This window comes from Carcharhinus amblyrhynchos, chromosome 3 (genome assembly GCF_965287045.1).
Source record: "Carcharhinus amblyrhynchos chromosome 3, sCarAmb.v2.hapA, whole genome shotgun sequence".
In the NCBI taxonomy this organism is placed as follows: domain Eukaryota; kingdom Metazoa; phylum Chordata; class Chondrichthyes; order Carcharhiniformes; family Carcharhinidae; genus Carcharhinus; species Carcharhinus amblyrhynchos.
Window position 1 is genome coordinate 71,758,531 of NC_137326.1, and position 14,489 is coordinate 71,773,019.

Consider the following 14,489-nt stretch of genomic DNA (forward strand, 5'->3'; position numbering starts at 1 on the left):
GACTGACTCCTGGTTTGGGTGATTGTGTGGAGTCCGCACATTCTCCCCATGTCTGCATGGGTTTCCCCCAGGTGCTCCGGTTTCCTCCCGCCAAAAGACATGCCGATTAGGTACATTGGTCATGCCTAATTCTCTCTCAGTGTATCTGAACAGACACCAGAGTGAGTTGACTAGGGCATTTTCACAGTAACTTAATTGCAGTGTTAATGTAAGCCTACATGTGACACTAATAAATAAACTTTACAAACTTTAAAAATTAGTTGAATAAATATCAGAAGCTGTGATTGGAGGGTTACAGGAATGGGTACAGAATGACAACACCAAATTGTCCCCAGGGACATGACGTGATTGCTGCTCAGAGAAAGGGGTCAGTATTTGTAGCCGGCAGTATCTTTGGAAAGCAGTAGGACTGGGTTTAATACTGTATGGACAGAGGAAGGGACAGCGTGTTTGGAAGGTATCAGGACATAATTTGAGCAATAGACTTGGGATGAATGAATCATGTCTAGTTTTGTTTGATTACTTTAGGGAATAAGGAGAATTTATGCAGACTTTAATTCCCTAAAGAGATTGGGTAGAGTGTTAGAATCTGTGATAAAGAGACAATTCTTTTGATCTGTGGTAGACGTAAGCATAATGAACCACATTATCATTTCTCTTGCTTAAAGTTCCAACTAACTGATAACTCAGTACCAATCCCCTGAGGTGCCTTGGTGCCAATTAGTCTTTAAAGCTTGATATGAACAACCAGTTTGAGATTTTAGATTAAAGGATGTTTCTGAAACTACAAGACAATCTCAGAAATTAGCTTCCACACTTGCTTACTGCCAACCTTTGTGCTGTTTACTCAGGTGAAGATGTTGGACAGTGAGAACACTAAGAAGAGCAAGGAAGTGGTGGAACTGCAATCCCAAATAGCTTTGAATGAGCATCGAGAGGAGGAGAGCCGGAAGGAATCCTTTGCTCTGAAGCAGAAAATTGTGGAGGTAGAAACTGGCCGTGAATCAACTCGCAAAGAGGTGAGAGCTGAGCATTGTGTGATTGTTCCTGATTGATAAAGCAGCAACACATCTACAAGAAAATAATTCAAAACTATTACAGCTTAGTTAGAGCAATTTTGCCACGTAAGCCTCTTCAAATAGTTTCATTGAATATTTACATCCATCTGAATAGACAGACAAGGACTTGGTTAAAAACCTCATCTGAAAATATAGAGCCTCCATCAATTGTGTACTCCCTGAGTACTACACTGAAATGTCAGCAAGATTATGTGTTTAAGAGGGGTGGAATTTTCCCATTCCACCCACTAAGGGAATCAAAGCAGGTAGGACATGCGCTATGCAAAGGTCTGTTGACCTCGGGCAGGAGTTTCCGGCCTTGGGATGACCGCACCTAGAAAATGCCACCCCTAGAATTGGATTTGGATTCATTGCTTTTCAGGTGTGAGATTGCTATCAATGATCCCAACTGAAAAACTAACATGAAGTTACCTGGTGTCTTAAACTAGTGAGCAAATTAATGTATTGAGTCAGAGCATGATTGGTATATTGGCTCACAAGCGAGGATTAAGTTTCTCAAAAAGCCTGCTGGAAGAAGATCTGGGGGCTGAAAACATTTCCATCCACCCACTATTGAACCTCCCACAAATTTCAAGAACAAAGTCATTTGGGCTTACAGCAGTAATGGCGCATCTGGTGCACTGCCTCAAAAAAACCATCATGGGTCAAGCCATTAACATGTCAAGCAATTGATTAGGAATGTTCAAGAGCTCAGAGTTGGTAGAATGTGGAGATCGAGGCAGGCTTGTAGGGTTGAAAGGAATGCAGAGATACGGAGCAACAAAGCCATGCAATAATTCAAAAAGTTTAAAATTGAGGCATTATTCAACCAAGAGCTAATGTATATCAGTGACTTGAGGGAAGATGGGTGAGAGGGTCTCAGTGCAGGTAGAACATGAGCAAATAGAGTTTAAGTAACTTCATGTTTGAGGAAGGTGGAACATGAGACACCAACGAGGCGTGCATCAGGACAAAATCTGTTCATATAGTTTTTGTGCTGACTTTTTCTCTTTCTAATTGAACCTTAAGCATCATTGCATTATGGTCACCCACATTTAGTTGATCTACCGAGTCAATTTTATTCCCCAGCCAACTCTAGCAATGCCTCCAACCCTGTAGGCCAACTAAATATACCTTGAGCAAGGAGTCTTGTACACAAACAAAAACAGAAAATGCTGGAAAATCTCAGCACGTTTGACAGCATCCGTGACGAGAGAGTAGAGCCAACAGTTTGAGTCAGGATGACCCTTGTTCAGAGAACTTTGAAGGCTTTGGAGGACAAGATTTATATGGTGAGGGCGAGCAGGGGTGGGGAGGGGCTGTAATTGTTAGGAATGACATAGACAAAAAGACAAAGGGGATGTAAATGTGACGATGAAGGCTGGGAATGATGCTAAGGGTGATCATTGATGGATTGGAATGTGGAATGCAGAACAAAGGTGCAGAGTGTAGAAATGTGGCAAATGGCCTGAGTGCTGGGGGGCAGTGAAACAATGTGGAAAACAAGATTTTAGAAGCGGAAAAATAAAAATAAGAATGTGAACTAATAAAAATGGATGAATAAGATGAAAAGAAGAAACTAAATAAAATAAATTGAAATGGAGTGGAGGTGAAAGTTTGTGCTTTGAAGTTGTTGAACTCAACATCCAGTCCGAAAGGCTATGAAGTGCCCAATCGGAAGATGAGGTGCTGTTCCTTCAGGTTACATTGGGCTTTGCTGCAACATCTCAAAAGGCCAAGGACAGTCATGTGTTGAAATGGCAAGTGACGGAAGGCCTAGGTCTGCTTGTGGTTGGATTGAAGATTTTCTGCAAAGCAGTCACTCAAGCTGTGTTTGATCTCTCTGATGTAGATAGGTCGTATTGGGAGTAGTGAATGCAATAGGCCAGGTTAAAGGAGATGTACTTGAAACATTGCCCTGTGATGGTGAGCAGACAGGAAGTGAAGGGGCAGGTGTTGCACCTTCTATGATTGCATGGGAAGGGTGCCATTGGCAATGGGTGAGGTATTGGGTGTAATGGAGGAGTGGACCTGGGTGTCCCAGAGGGAATGGTTCCTGCAGAATGCTGACGGTGGTGGGAGGTGAGGGAAAGATGCGTTGAGTGGTGGCATCGTGCTTGAGTTGACAGTAACGGCGGAGGATGATCCTTTGAATGCAGAGGCTGATGCGGGGCAAAGTTAGGACAAGGGGGGACTTTATCCTGGTTCTGGGAGGAAGAGAAGGGAATGAGAGCAGTGGGCCAGGAGATGGTTGGACATGATTGAGAACCCTGTCAACCACAGTGGGTAGAAAACCAGGATTAAGGAAGATGGAAGCCATATCAGCAGCACCATTTTGGAAAGTTTCATCATCAGAACAGACATGGTGGAGGTAAAAGAACTGAGAGAATGGGATGGAGTCCTTACAGAATGTGGCATGTGAAGAGCTGTAGTCAAAATAGCTGTGGTAGTTGGTGGGCTTGTAATGGATACTGGTGCACAGTCTATCACCAGAAATGGAGACAAGAGGTCAAGGAAGGGAAGAGGATTGTCAGAGATGGACTATATGAAGGTGATAGAGGGTGAAGTGAAATTGATAATTTTTTTCAGGTCAATTTACATGCTCTTTGTCTTTATGTCTGCGCATTCCTATCATATAATATAATGTTATATAGTGTTACAAAGATCTTGGTGATTGTGTATGTATGGTTAAAAAGCTCGACATCAAATATAACACCAGATTTTCAGACTATCTGGTTCAGCTCAGACTATTGATGCAGAGAAGTTTGTTTTGTTACATACTTTTTGCAGGTTGCCAATCTCCAGAAGAAGATAATAGATATGGAAAGTGTGTTCAAAAAGTGTGAAAAGGAACTCCTTGAACAACTAGAGGATTGCCACATGAATGAGAAGAAGTTCCAAGACAACAATCGCAACCTGGAAATGAAGTTGCAACATGCAAAGGGAGAAGCGGATGAGTTAACACTGAAGATCAGTGCCATGGAAGGCCGTGTAACTGGTCTAGAAACAGAACTGGCCAAAGTCGAGGCTGCCAAGAGGGATGTGGAATTCAAGTTGGGTAACTTGCACTCCACACTGCGCAGAAACCTAGGAATTGGCAGGTCTGGACGTACATCGAGCCCAGGATTTCCTAGCCGCAGCCCATCTCCGCGGAGACCTCTCTCGCCCAATAAAGGTATCAAATGCGCAAAGTGTATTTCTCCATATTCAGTAATTCATATAATTACAGATTGATTTATGCAAACTATCTGGTTGCTATCAAATGTGCCTCGAACCTACCTCTTCTTCACACCAGCAAATTGAGATTATCCAATCTCAATCCCCTCATCTTTCTAAAATCTGATCTAATAGTTTTTGTGCTGACTTTTTCCCTTTCTAATTGAGCTTGAGCCCCATTACATTATGGTTACCCACATTTAGCTGATCTATCTGATCTACTTTATTGCCCAGCCAGCCCCAGCAATGCCTCCAACCTTGTAGGCTGATTAACATGTATCTTGAGCAAGGATTCCTGTGCACATTTTAGGAATTCAATGCACTTTTTACCATTCATTTGTCACAATTCTGGAGTGAATAATTCAAATCTCCCAGAACAACAATTTTGTAGTTACAATTTGTACGTCTACATCACAGCCTCAAATAATGTAATCAGTCCTTTATCTTGGTGCTCCAGTCATGTTGAGTCTGTCTGTATTAATTGTCTCTACCAATTTCCCTAGACAGACCATGTATTCCTCCAGAACATGGGGAGGAAATTGAAGAGGAAATCTGTAATCAGATATGAGTAATCTATAATTAGAGAGATGAGTAAGGATATCAAAATTATTCCTCCAATGAAAATGGGTTGGAATATGTAAGACAAGCTGCTGAATCGCCTGCAGGAAACTAATTCCACCCACATTAATTGGATTATTTCTGTTTTGTAATCATCAGGTTTTGACAACACTTTCACCACCACCACGGATGGACGGGGCAGTCCAATTCCACAAACTGGATCACCCGATCGCAGCCATTCCAGTTCTCCATATCACTCAGTGTCACCCACCCGTGGTGAATCATACCTGGCTGATATCGATCCCGAAGTGGTTAACAGCGCCCTGCAAGATTTCATGCAGGAGCTTCGTGACTCACAGAGGCACAAGGTCAAGTATCTTAAAGTTCTGAGCTGTATTCAGCTACTCGCTTTCTACTACCTAATTAGAATCATTAATCTGTACTGATATATAAGTGCTGCAGCTTGATCCAGTAATAGCAACATATGATGCCTTTGGCATAATAAAAGAACCTTCTGAGACTATTCAAAATTGGTAATAAAAGAAAAGCCACCAAATATGGATAGGCTTTGAGAAGATTTAGATAAGCAGAGAAGAATCATAGAAACCCTACAGTGCAGAAAGAGGCCATTTGGCCCATTGAGTCTGCACCAAGCACAATCTCACCCATTCCCCACCCCCCATCCCTACATATTTACCCGCTAATCCCTCTAACCTACACATCTCAGAACGCTAAGGGGCAATTTTAACATGGCCAATCAACCTAATCCGCACACCTTTGGATTGTGTGAGGAAACCAGAGCACCCGGAGGAAACTCACGCAGACACAAGGAGAATGTGCAGACTCCACACAAACCCAAGCCGGGAATCGAACCCAGGTCCCTGGAGCTGTGAAGCAGCAATGTTAACCACTGTGCTACCGTGCTGCCCTGTGTGTGGGCGAAGAAGTATAATGGAAAGAGGTTCAGATAATAATTTACAGTTTAAGAATGAGGAAGTGAAGACTGCCATCCATCATGGAATGGGGGGATGCCAGCATTGGTAGCTCATACGTAAGGTGAAATCTGGGACTAAAGTGTGTAGGGAAAATTTAAGATTGAGCTGAAAGTGTAGTGCAATTGGGAAATGAGAATATGAAATTTGATATTGGAGATAGGGAATAAATAGAGGCCAGCAAGGTTTGAGCTGTTGAGCGAGTGAACTTACTGCAAGAGGACATGAGATGGATTGGCAAGGTGCAGGTTAAGAGAGGAGAAAGAGCTGTGAAAAGGCTAATCCAGGCAATATTGCAGAAGTGGGAAGGAGCAGTCTTGGTGATGGACTAGGGGAGAATCATGAAGCCCTGCACAAGGTTGAATAGGCCACTAACATTTCTGCATAGTCTGATTCCGCTATAATAACTGTCAGGGAACAAAGGACAAGAGAGTGAAGTCAAGTGTATTGTACAAGAAGAATGACTTTTGTCTGCCCAACCTAATTGCAGAAAGAACTCTCATAACACCAGATTAAAGTCCAATAGGTTTATTTGGTAGCAAAAGCCACTAGTTTTTGGAGCGCTTGCTGCTCCTTCATCAGGTGAGTGGGATTTCAGTTCACAAACAGGGCATATAAAGACACAAACTCAATTTACAGAATAATGGTTGGAATGTGAGTCTTTACAGGTAATCAAGTCTTAAAGGTGTAGACAATGTAAGTGGAGAGAGGGTTAAGCACAGGGTAAAGAGATGTGTATTGTCTCCTGTCAGGACAATTAGTGAGATTTTGCAAGCCCAGGCATGTCATGGGGGTTACAGATAGTGTAACATGAACCCAAGATTCCGGTTGAGGCCGTCCTTTACGTGCAGAACTTGGCTATCAGTCTCTGCTCAGCAACTCTGTGCTGTTGTGTGTTGTGAGCCTTGGAGAACGCTTACTGAAGATTAAAGGCCGAATGCCCATGACCACTGACGTGTTCCCAACAGGAACACTATCTGTACCTCCTCAATGGTGAATCCACACCAACAAATTGGGTCAGAATTTTTTCTGGCCTTAATTAACATTGTTGTTATTCTATGTGTGTTGAAATGGAAATGAATTTGATGTAGGTGTATTTACACTCGCCTCTTGCATGCCTACCTATTGTTGCCTAGCTTGCTTAGAAATAAGCAATTTTTACTGTTTTTTCCACAATATTGTTCAAAAAACCATTAAAGTCAGGCTAGATTTTGGCTGTTTCATCACTAAAAACACTGAGCCAAGATGACCTCCCCCAGAGGCCAAATGTGAAGGAATGCCTTTGGGTGTCAAGTATACAGACTCAGGAGGCACATCTAAACATCACAGTCCACGTGGGAGTTTTAAAAATTTCATTCAAGGGTGTGTGGGTGACACTGGTGGGCCAACATTTACTGTCCATCCCTCTTTAGCCTTGAAAAGGTTGTGGTGGATTGCCTTCTTGAACCACTGCAATCCATGGTGTGTAGATGCTCCCTATCATGCCTGTACGATTCCTCCATTTTTGAATAAAACCCATTATATTCCTAAAATTCTATGGAGCTCATTTGTCCTCCTACTGCACTGATGTAGCATCAGTTTGTGGTAGAGGGATCCCAGAGCAAGGTGTAGTACAAACTCTTCTTGTGAGGATTGCAGTGTGAAAGAAGGGGAGGAGAAGATGTCTTCATCTGCCATCTCAACATAATCAAACCTAAGTGCTTTCTTTAATAGGAAGGGTAAAGGCCCATGGTGCAGTATACCACTAATGTTGAAGAGAGTTGGTGAGAGATTGAGGTAATTATAGTCTGGTCATGAATGCTTGGATTTTAAAGTTTGCCAACTGAGAAAGTAGGGATGTCTGAAGACATACACCCAGCTCAAGCAGATTTTTTTTTCCCCAAGTATACCTTCCAGATGTAAGGCCTGGTGCTTTCCATACACAAAATTTCACATCCTTGGCTGGACAACTCTGTGCAGCTACTGAACCCCCTCAAGTAGGGGTCAATTTGAATCATGGATTCAAGAAGAAGAAAGGGAGATTGGAACTGTTTCCAAAGACAGTGGGATCAAGGGTTGTTTTATGTATAATAAAAGTATAGTTTATTTATTAGTCACAAGTAAGCAATATATTAACACTGCAATAAAGTTACTGTAAAATTCCTATAGGAGAAGGATGATGAAGGCAGATTTAAAGGAAAGAAGGACAACACCATTAACAATATTGACTACCATGGGGACCATGAGGGGAAGTTATATGTTCAACAGTTCAGTGAGAATAGGATCGAAGGAGCAAGATGTGGGCCTCATGGACAAGATAAGCTGAGAGAATGCATGAAGGAAGATGGGAGAGAAACGAAAGAAAGGTACAAGTTCAGGGCCAGGGCAGGGAGCCACTTTTGGAGGAACTTTGGCCTAATGGGCTTAAGAAAGAAAGGACAAGACAGCTTATCAAATTACCTCAATCTTAGTGACTGATCAGCTCTTGTTGAAGAATTTTATTCTCAAACATCTGCAGGGAGATACCTCTTTTTAAAGTTTGTTTATTAGTCACAAGCAAGGCTTACATTAATATTGCAATGAACTTACTGTGAAATTTCCCTAGTCGCCACACTTTGACACCTGTTTGGGTCAATGCACCTAACCAGCATGTTTTCCATCTTGTGAGAGGAAACTGGAGCACCTGGAGGACACCCACGCAGACACAGGGAGAATGTGCAAACTCTTCACAGACAGTGACCCAAGCCGGGAATCAAACCCAGGTCCCTGGCGCTGTGAGGCAACAGTGCTAATCACTGTGCCACCATACCTTCCTCGTGTTTTGTTCTTCCAAACACACTGTGGTTTCAAATTGAAGCAACTTAATCCCATTCTGTGTTATTCCAAGGAGAAGGAGTGTGGCAGAATGATTTTTGATTACTTCTATTCTTAACTTCGGTCTGTCTTGGGAAGTAGGACAAGAGTGAGGTGTCTCTTTGTTCAGCAAATGATAGCACATACTAAGTGCCAGAGAGTGAATCTGACACTTGTGTGCATAGTTAAAGACTAGGAAAGGAAACCCTGAGAAATGCATTCTTATCCAGAGATGGAAATAACTTCAGAATGTCCTCAGGATAGTGAAAAAATATCTTTAGGAAAAGGAAGAAAGAAAATCTTCCACATGGCACTACAAGACAAGCTAAAAACTTAACATGCAGAAAATTACTATTTGAAGTGTAGTCACTATTGTGGGGAAGATGAACACAATAACCAGTTCGAACACAGCAAGATCCCAGAACTGAAAAATAACATGAAAGATCAGCTCATTTGTTTTTTTTTTGGATGAAGTTGATTGACTGGAACACCAAGGAAAGCTTTTGCATGTCACTGGAATAGGCAGATTTACAACCGAGCATTAATATCTCGTAGAAAGACAAACACCTGTAATCGTGCAGCAACTTCCTCAGAGTTGTTCTGTAGTATAGATCAGCTAATGTGCTGACCACCTGAGTGGGTTTGAATCTGCAATTTTCAGATTCTGAGGCAAGAGCCCCAAGATTGCAACAAAGTCTATTATTTAATAAAAACAAATTCTTCCAAATAGGTAAAAACACCTTCCAGCCTAAAGGTGCACAATCTGACATCCCTCTTTCAAAATATTTCAATGATATTTGTCCCCTGGCTTGACAAGGTACCTGTTTGTGTGATAAAAGCTGGGGGTTTGGTACGGTTCTGCCCATCTTTGGCCCATGCGCACAGTCAGGCTCTGCGGGTCCTTTGACTGCAATGCATCCAGTCAGGAGGAGGTTTTAAAAGCTGGTCATTTGCTTTCCACCTTAGGATGAGGCTCAAATTCACCTGACAAACCTGGCAAGGCAGCTTGCAGAGATGGAAACTGACCGGGACCGGACTAATGCACATGTTCAGCAGCTCCAGAAATCCTTCACTGAGGCAGAGGAAGGTCAGTCAAGAAATGGGAAGACTGCAGATGAGACACTATGAGGAGGAACTTGCACTCAGTTTTCAGGGGTGGGAAGGAAAGATCACTGGCAGGAGCGAGCAATCCTGCGAGAGCCCCAAAACATGGTTTAGGCCGGTGAGATTTCCCATTCTAATTGTCCCTGCCAATCACATTTCACACTGGGATCCCCATTTGAATGCATTTAAATATGATTATCAGGACTTTACACCTGGTAGTTCCCCTCACCATTAGGTTACCCATTCTTCGCATCATCGTGAATTACGACAGGTCCCCCATGACGTGTACCTGGTGAGCAGATCCCACAGGAAGCATGCAGATGACTACATCACCCGAGGGGAGAGGGTCATGCCCAGGCATTACCATGACACTGTCCCTGGCACTTCCTCAGGCATTGCACTCTGGCACTCCCCCGGCAATGCTAGGGGCAGTGCCTGGGGGGTAGTGCCTAGGATGTTCTGTTGAGGGTAGGAAGAGAGTATTCTTTGGTAGGTGGGGAATGGGCACAGTCCATGATGGGTGGGGGAGAGCGTTCTATTTTTAATTTTTAAAAAGTCACCCCGATCTTTTAAAAATGAAGTTGCTGCCAACGTGATGTTGTTCTTTAAACAAAGTTCTAAACAAAATGGTGGCAGAGCCCCCTTGGGCTCAGCAGCTTCTACGCTGTTTTTCACACCTGCTGCCCCACTCTGCAAAAGAAATGAGAAAGTTTCACTCTAACTTTCTGGAGGGTTCCACTGTGGGTGTTGGAGTCTGGCACTGTGCTGCTAAGCCAGCCAATTCTCATGATAGTCCCATTTATTGAGCTGCCCCTTTCAGCTATGCCTTTGTGTGGAGAGTGCCACGTAAAGGAAAAGTGCTGCTCGATGGAATACAGAGAAATTCAGGCAGTTAGTCACCAGCGAGGTTGGGGTCTGTTCTCTGTCAGTGGTGAGCAGGAGTAAATCCCGCTGGAGGGAACCACTCCTGGTGGCAGAGGGGGTAAGATACTAGCGGGCCTGGAGAAATCAGTCCCGGACTTGTCAATCATATGGAAATCTCGATTTCCATATAATAATCAGCTCCACGCCAATTTCCAGTGTGGAGCTGATTACGTGAAAAGATTTTCTTCCCAAGATGCATGGAGGCCATGAAGCCCAGCAGGAAACCTGCAAAATGGCCTCCACTGATGTTTCCTGGCCCGCTGCACTGCTCAAGCAGCAGCAGGCTGGGAGAATCACCCCTAACTTTTTTGCTTCATCAGCTCTGACACACAGCTTATTATCGTATGGAAATCTCCACATGATTAGCGGGCCTGCAACTGAATTTTCTGGGCCCACTAGCATCTCTTTCCCGCCAAAGGGGAACAGGCAGCCCGACTTCATTGGAGAGAAGAGAACCACTGAGCCCACTCCAGGAGGTTGGAGGTAAGAGGCAGTGGCAGCCTGGCGTTCCCCAAGGGGGAAACTAGGATTGCCAAGGGGCACCTTGGCAATGCCCACCAAGCAGTGGGGGGCATATTGCGGGGCGGGTGCTCATTGGGGGCTGGACCTGCTGCCACTCTGCCAGGAGATCGGTGGGGTGGGAGGGAAGGAGGGTAATCGGGGCTGGTCATCTGGGTTGGAGGGTTCTGGGCTGCCTGGAGCAGGGGTGTCGGGGAGACCGGGCCTGGCAGGGGGAGGTGGGGGAGGGAACATAGGGACTTGTCGGGGAGGGCTTGGAGATCAGCGATTGAGGGGTGAAAGAACCAGAAGTCCAGTAATGGGGGGTTTGCAGTACTCGCCAGCAATCTGGAGTAAGAAGTCTCACAACACCAGGTTAAAGTCCAACCAGTTTATTTGATAGTAAACCCACAAGCTTTCGGGGTTTGCCCCTTCATCAGGTGAGTAGAGAGTTCTGGTCTCAAACAGAGCATATAAAAGGCACGCGCAGTTTACAGAATACTGATTAGAATGCGAGTCTTTACAGCTAACCTGCTATTCAACTCTTAAAAATGCGGACACTGTGTGTGGAGATAGCATCAGGCACAGGTTAAAGAGATGTGTATTGTCTCCAGACAGGACAGTAAGTGAGATTTTACAAGTTCAAGCAAGTCATGAGGATTACAGATAGTGCGACATGAACCCAAGATCCCTGTTGAGGCCATCCTCATGTAAGCGGAACTTGGCTATCAGTCTCTGCTCAGCGACTCTGCGTTGTCATGTGTTGTGAAGGCTGCCTTGGAGAACACTTACCCGAAGCTGCAGGAAAGGGTGTCCCAAAGCATGGTGCATTGGGGAGACCATGCAGATGCTACTACAACGGATGAATGAATATCGTTCGACAATCACCAGACAAGACTGTTACCTTCCTGTTGGCGAACACTTCAGCGGTCACGGGCATTCGGCCTCTGATCTTTGGGTAAGCGTTCTCCAAGGTGGCCTTCATGACACACAACAACAGAGTCGCTGAGCAGAGACTGATAGCCAAGTTCCACACACATGAGGATGGCCTCAACCGGGATCTTGGGTTCATGTCGCATTATCTGTAACCCCCATGACTTGCCTGAACTTGTAAAATCTCACTTACTGTCCTATCTGGAGACAATACACATCTGTTTAGCCTGCGCCTGATGCTATCTCCACTCACATTGTTCGCATCTTTAAGACTTGAATAGCAGGTTTGCTGTAAAGACTCGCATTCTAATCAGTATTCTGTAAACTGTGTGTGCCTTTTATATGCTCTGTTTGAGACCAGAGCTCTCCACTCACCTGACGAAGGGGCAAACTTCAAAAGCTTGTGGGTTTACTATCAAATAAACTGGTTAGACTTCAACCTGTTGTAATGAGATTTCTTAGTATGTTTACCCCAGTCCAATGCATCTCCACATCATGACAGCAATCTGGAGGCCAGCAATAGGAAGGGGGGTGCTAGTACACAGGTGCCAATTTCCATGCTGACAGATTGGCACATGTGTAGTGGCCTGCTCAGCGCTATGTTGCCGGCCTTGCGGGCAGGAATGGGCCCTATCCACAGATTTCCAAAGTGAATCATGCTAGGGCACTCCGTATGCACAGTGTCAGAGATTCATCCTGGAAATCCTGCTAAAAAATACTGATGGGACTTATTTTCATTTTCCTGCTCATTGGGAACTTTGATTTTTTTTGGGAGAATCCCAGCCATCTCTTTTGAGAAAGTGAAGGTCAGGGCCCTTGGAAGACAAGGGCATTTTTCCAATTAATACTGAGCCTTATAAGCCTAGAAACTCCTGTGCTGGATTAACGGTCAGTGTTAAATTAGTTTGACAACACTTGGACAGTGTAACAACCATGAAATCAAAGAATGATTACAGCATGTGAGAAGCCATTCAGCCTATCACATCTGTGCTAGCACTCTGCAAAAACGACTTGTCCAGCCTTAGTCTCCTACCTTTTCCTATCACGATGAAAATTTTTCATTCTCTGATAACTGTCCAATTGTCTTTTTAATTCCACAATTAAATCTTCCTTCATTACATAGACAGGCAGTGCATTCCTGATCCTAACCATGTGTTGCATAAAAACATTTTTCCTCATGTCGCCCTTCTGCTTTTTCCAGTCACCTTAAATCAATGTCCTCCAGTGCTTGATCCTTCCAATCTGGCTTCTCCCCATCTACCCTCACCAAAACCCCTCATGAATTTGAGCACCTCTATCAAGACTCCTCTTAATCTTCTCTTCTCCAATGAGCACAGGTAATTCTAGGTAATTGAAATTCCTCATCCCTGGAAACATTCTCATGAGTCTTTTCTGCGCTCTTCCTCATGCCGTCTCATCTTTCCTGAAATGTGTCCAGAAGTGGATGAGGTTTTGAAGCTGAACCAGTGTTATTGACATTAGGGCATAAGAAATAGTAGTAGAGCCTGTTGAGCCTGCTCTGCTATCCAATATGATCATGGTTGATCTTGGGCTTCAATTCCACTTTCCCATGGGCCCACCACATTGCTTCATTCCCTGAGAAACCAAAAATCTGTCCAACTCAGCCTTAAATATTTTCAACAATGGAGCTTCCACAACTCTGTAGGGTAGAGAATTCTAAACATTAACAATGCTTTGAGTGAAGAAATTCCTCTTTTTCTCAGTCTTAAACGATCAGCTTCTTCTCCTGAGGTAGTACCTCATGTTCTATATTTCCCAGCCAGGGGAAACAGCCTCTCAGTTTCTGCCCTGTCAAGCCCTTTAAAGTTTATTTATTAGTCACAAGTAAGGCTTACATTAACACCTCAATGAAGTTATTATGAAATTCCCCTGAATGAGATTATCTCTTATTCTTCTAAATTCCAAAGAACTTAGGTCCAATTTACTCATCATTGGACAATCCTCTCAGCCTGGGGAGCAATCTAATGAACTTTCACTGTACTGCCCACAATGAGACTATTCTTTAAAAATGGAGACCAAATCTGTGCACAGTATCTCACAGTCTCTCTCATATTTTACCCTGTTGTATTCATTGGTCTGCTTTTAAATTTCCAAATTGTTCCAAAGAATAATGTGCAAAGTTCTAATATCAATATTTTGTTTCAAAGGGAAGCGTGCGTTAGATGGGAGGCTGAATAATGCTCAAACTACGCTCATGCTGCAAGAAGAAACTATAAGGCGTGGAGAAAGAGAAAAGAAGGCCCTGGCTGAACAGGTGGCCTCGTTGGAACGAAATCTGCATTCGTCTGAGGGAGAGAAGCGAGCACATCAGGTAATGGTTCCTGAAGGAAAGGTTGGGCAGAATTGGTGGCCA

At 43.9% G+C, this 14,489-nt stretch overlaps 1 protein-coding gene across 1 annotated transcript in view; it reads left to right on the top strand.

The window, feature by feature from the left end:
• Positions 1 to 14,489, top strand: part of crocc2 (ciliary rootlet coiled-coil, rootletin family member 2) — a 271,300-nt gene that overhangs the window by 174,914 nt on the left and 81,897 nt on the right. Inside the window, exons 26-30 of the mRNA XM_080185255.1 lie at positions 852 to 1,019; positions 3,849 to 4,233; positions 4,992 to 5,200; positions 9,623 to 9,743; positions 14,284 to 14,447. Coding sequence (XP_080041381.1) covers positions 852 to 1,019; positions 3,849 to 4,233; positions 4,992 to 5,200; positions 9,623 to 9,743; positions 14,284 to 14,447 — 1,047 coding nt within the window. The remainder of the gene's footprint in view (positions 1 to 851; positions 1,020 to 3,848; positions 4,234 to 4,991; positions 5,201 to 9,622; positions 9,744 to 14,283; positions 14,448 to 14,489) is intronic.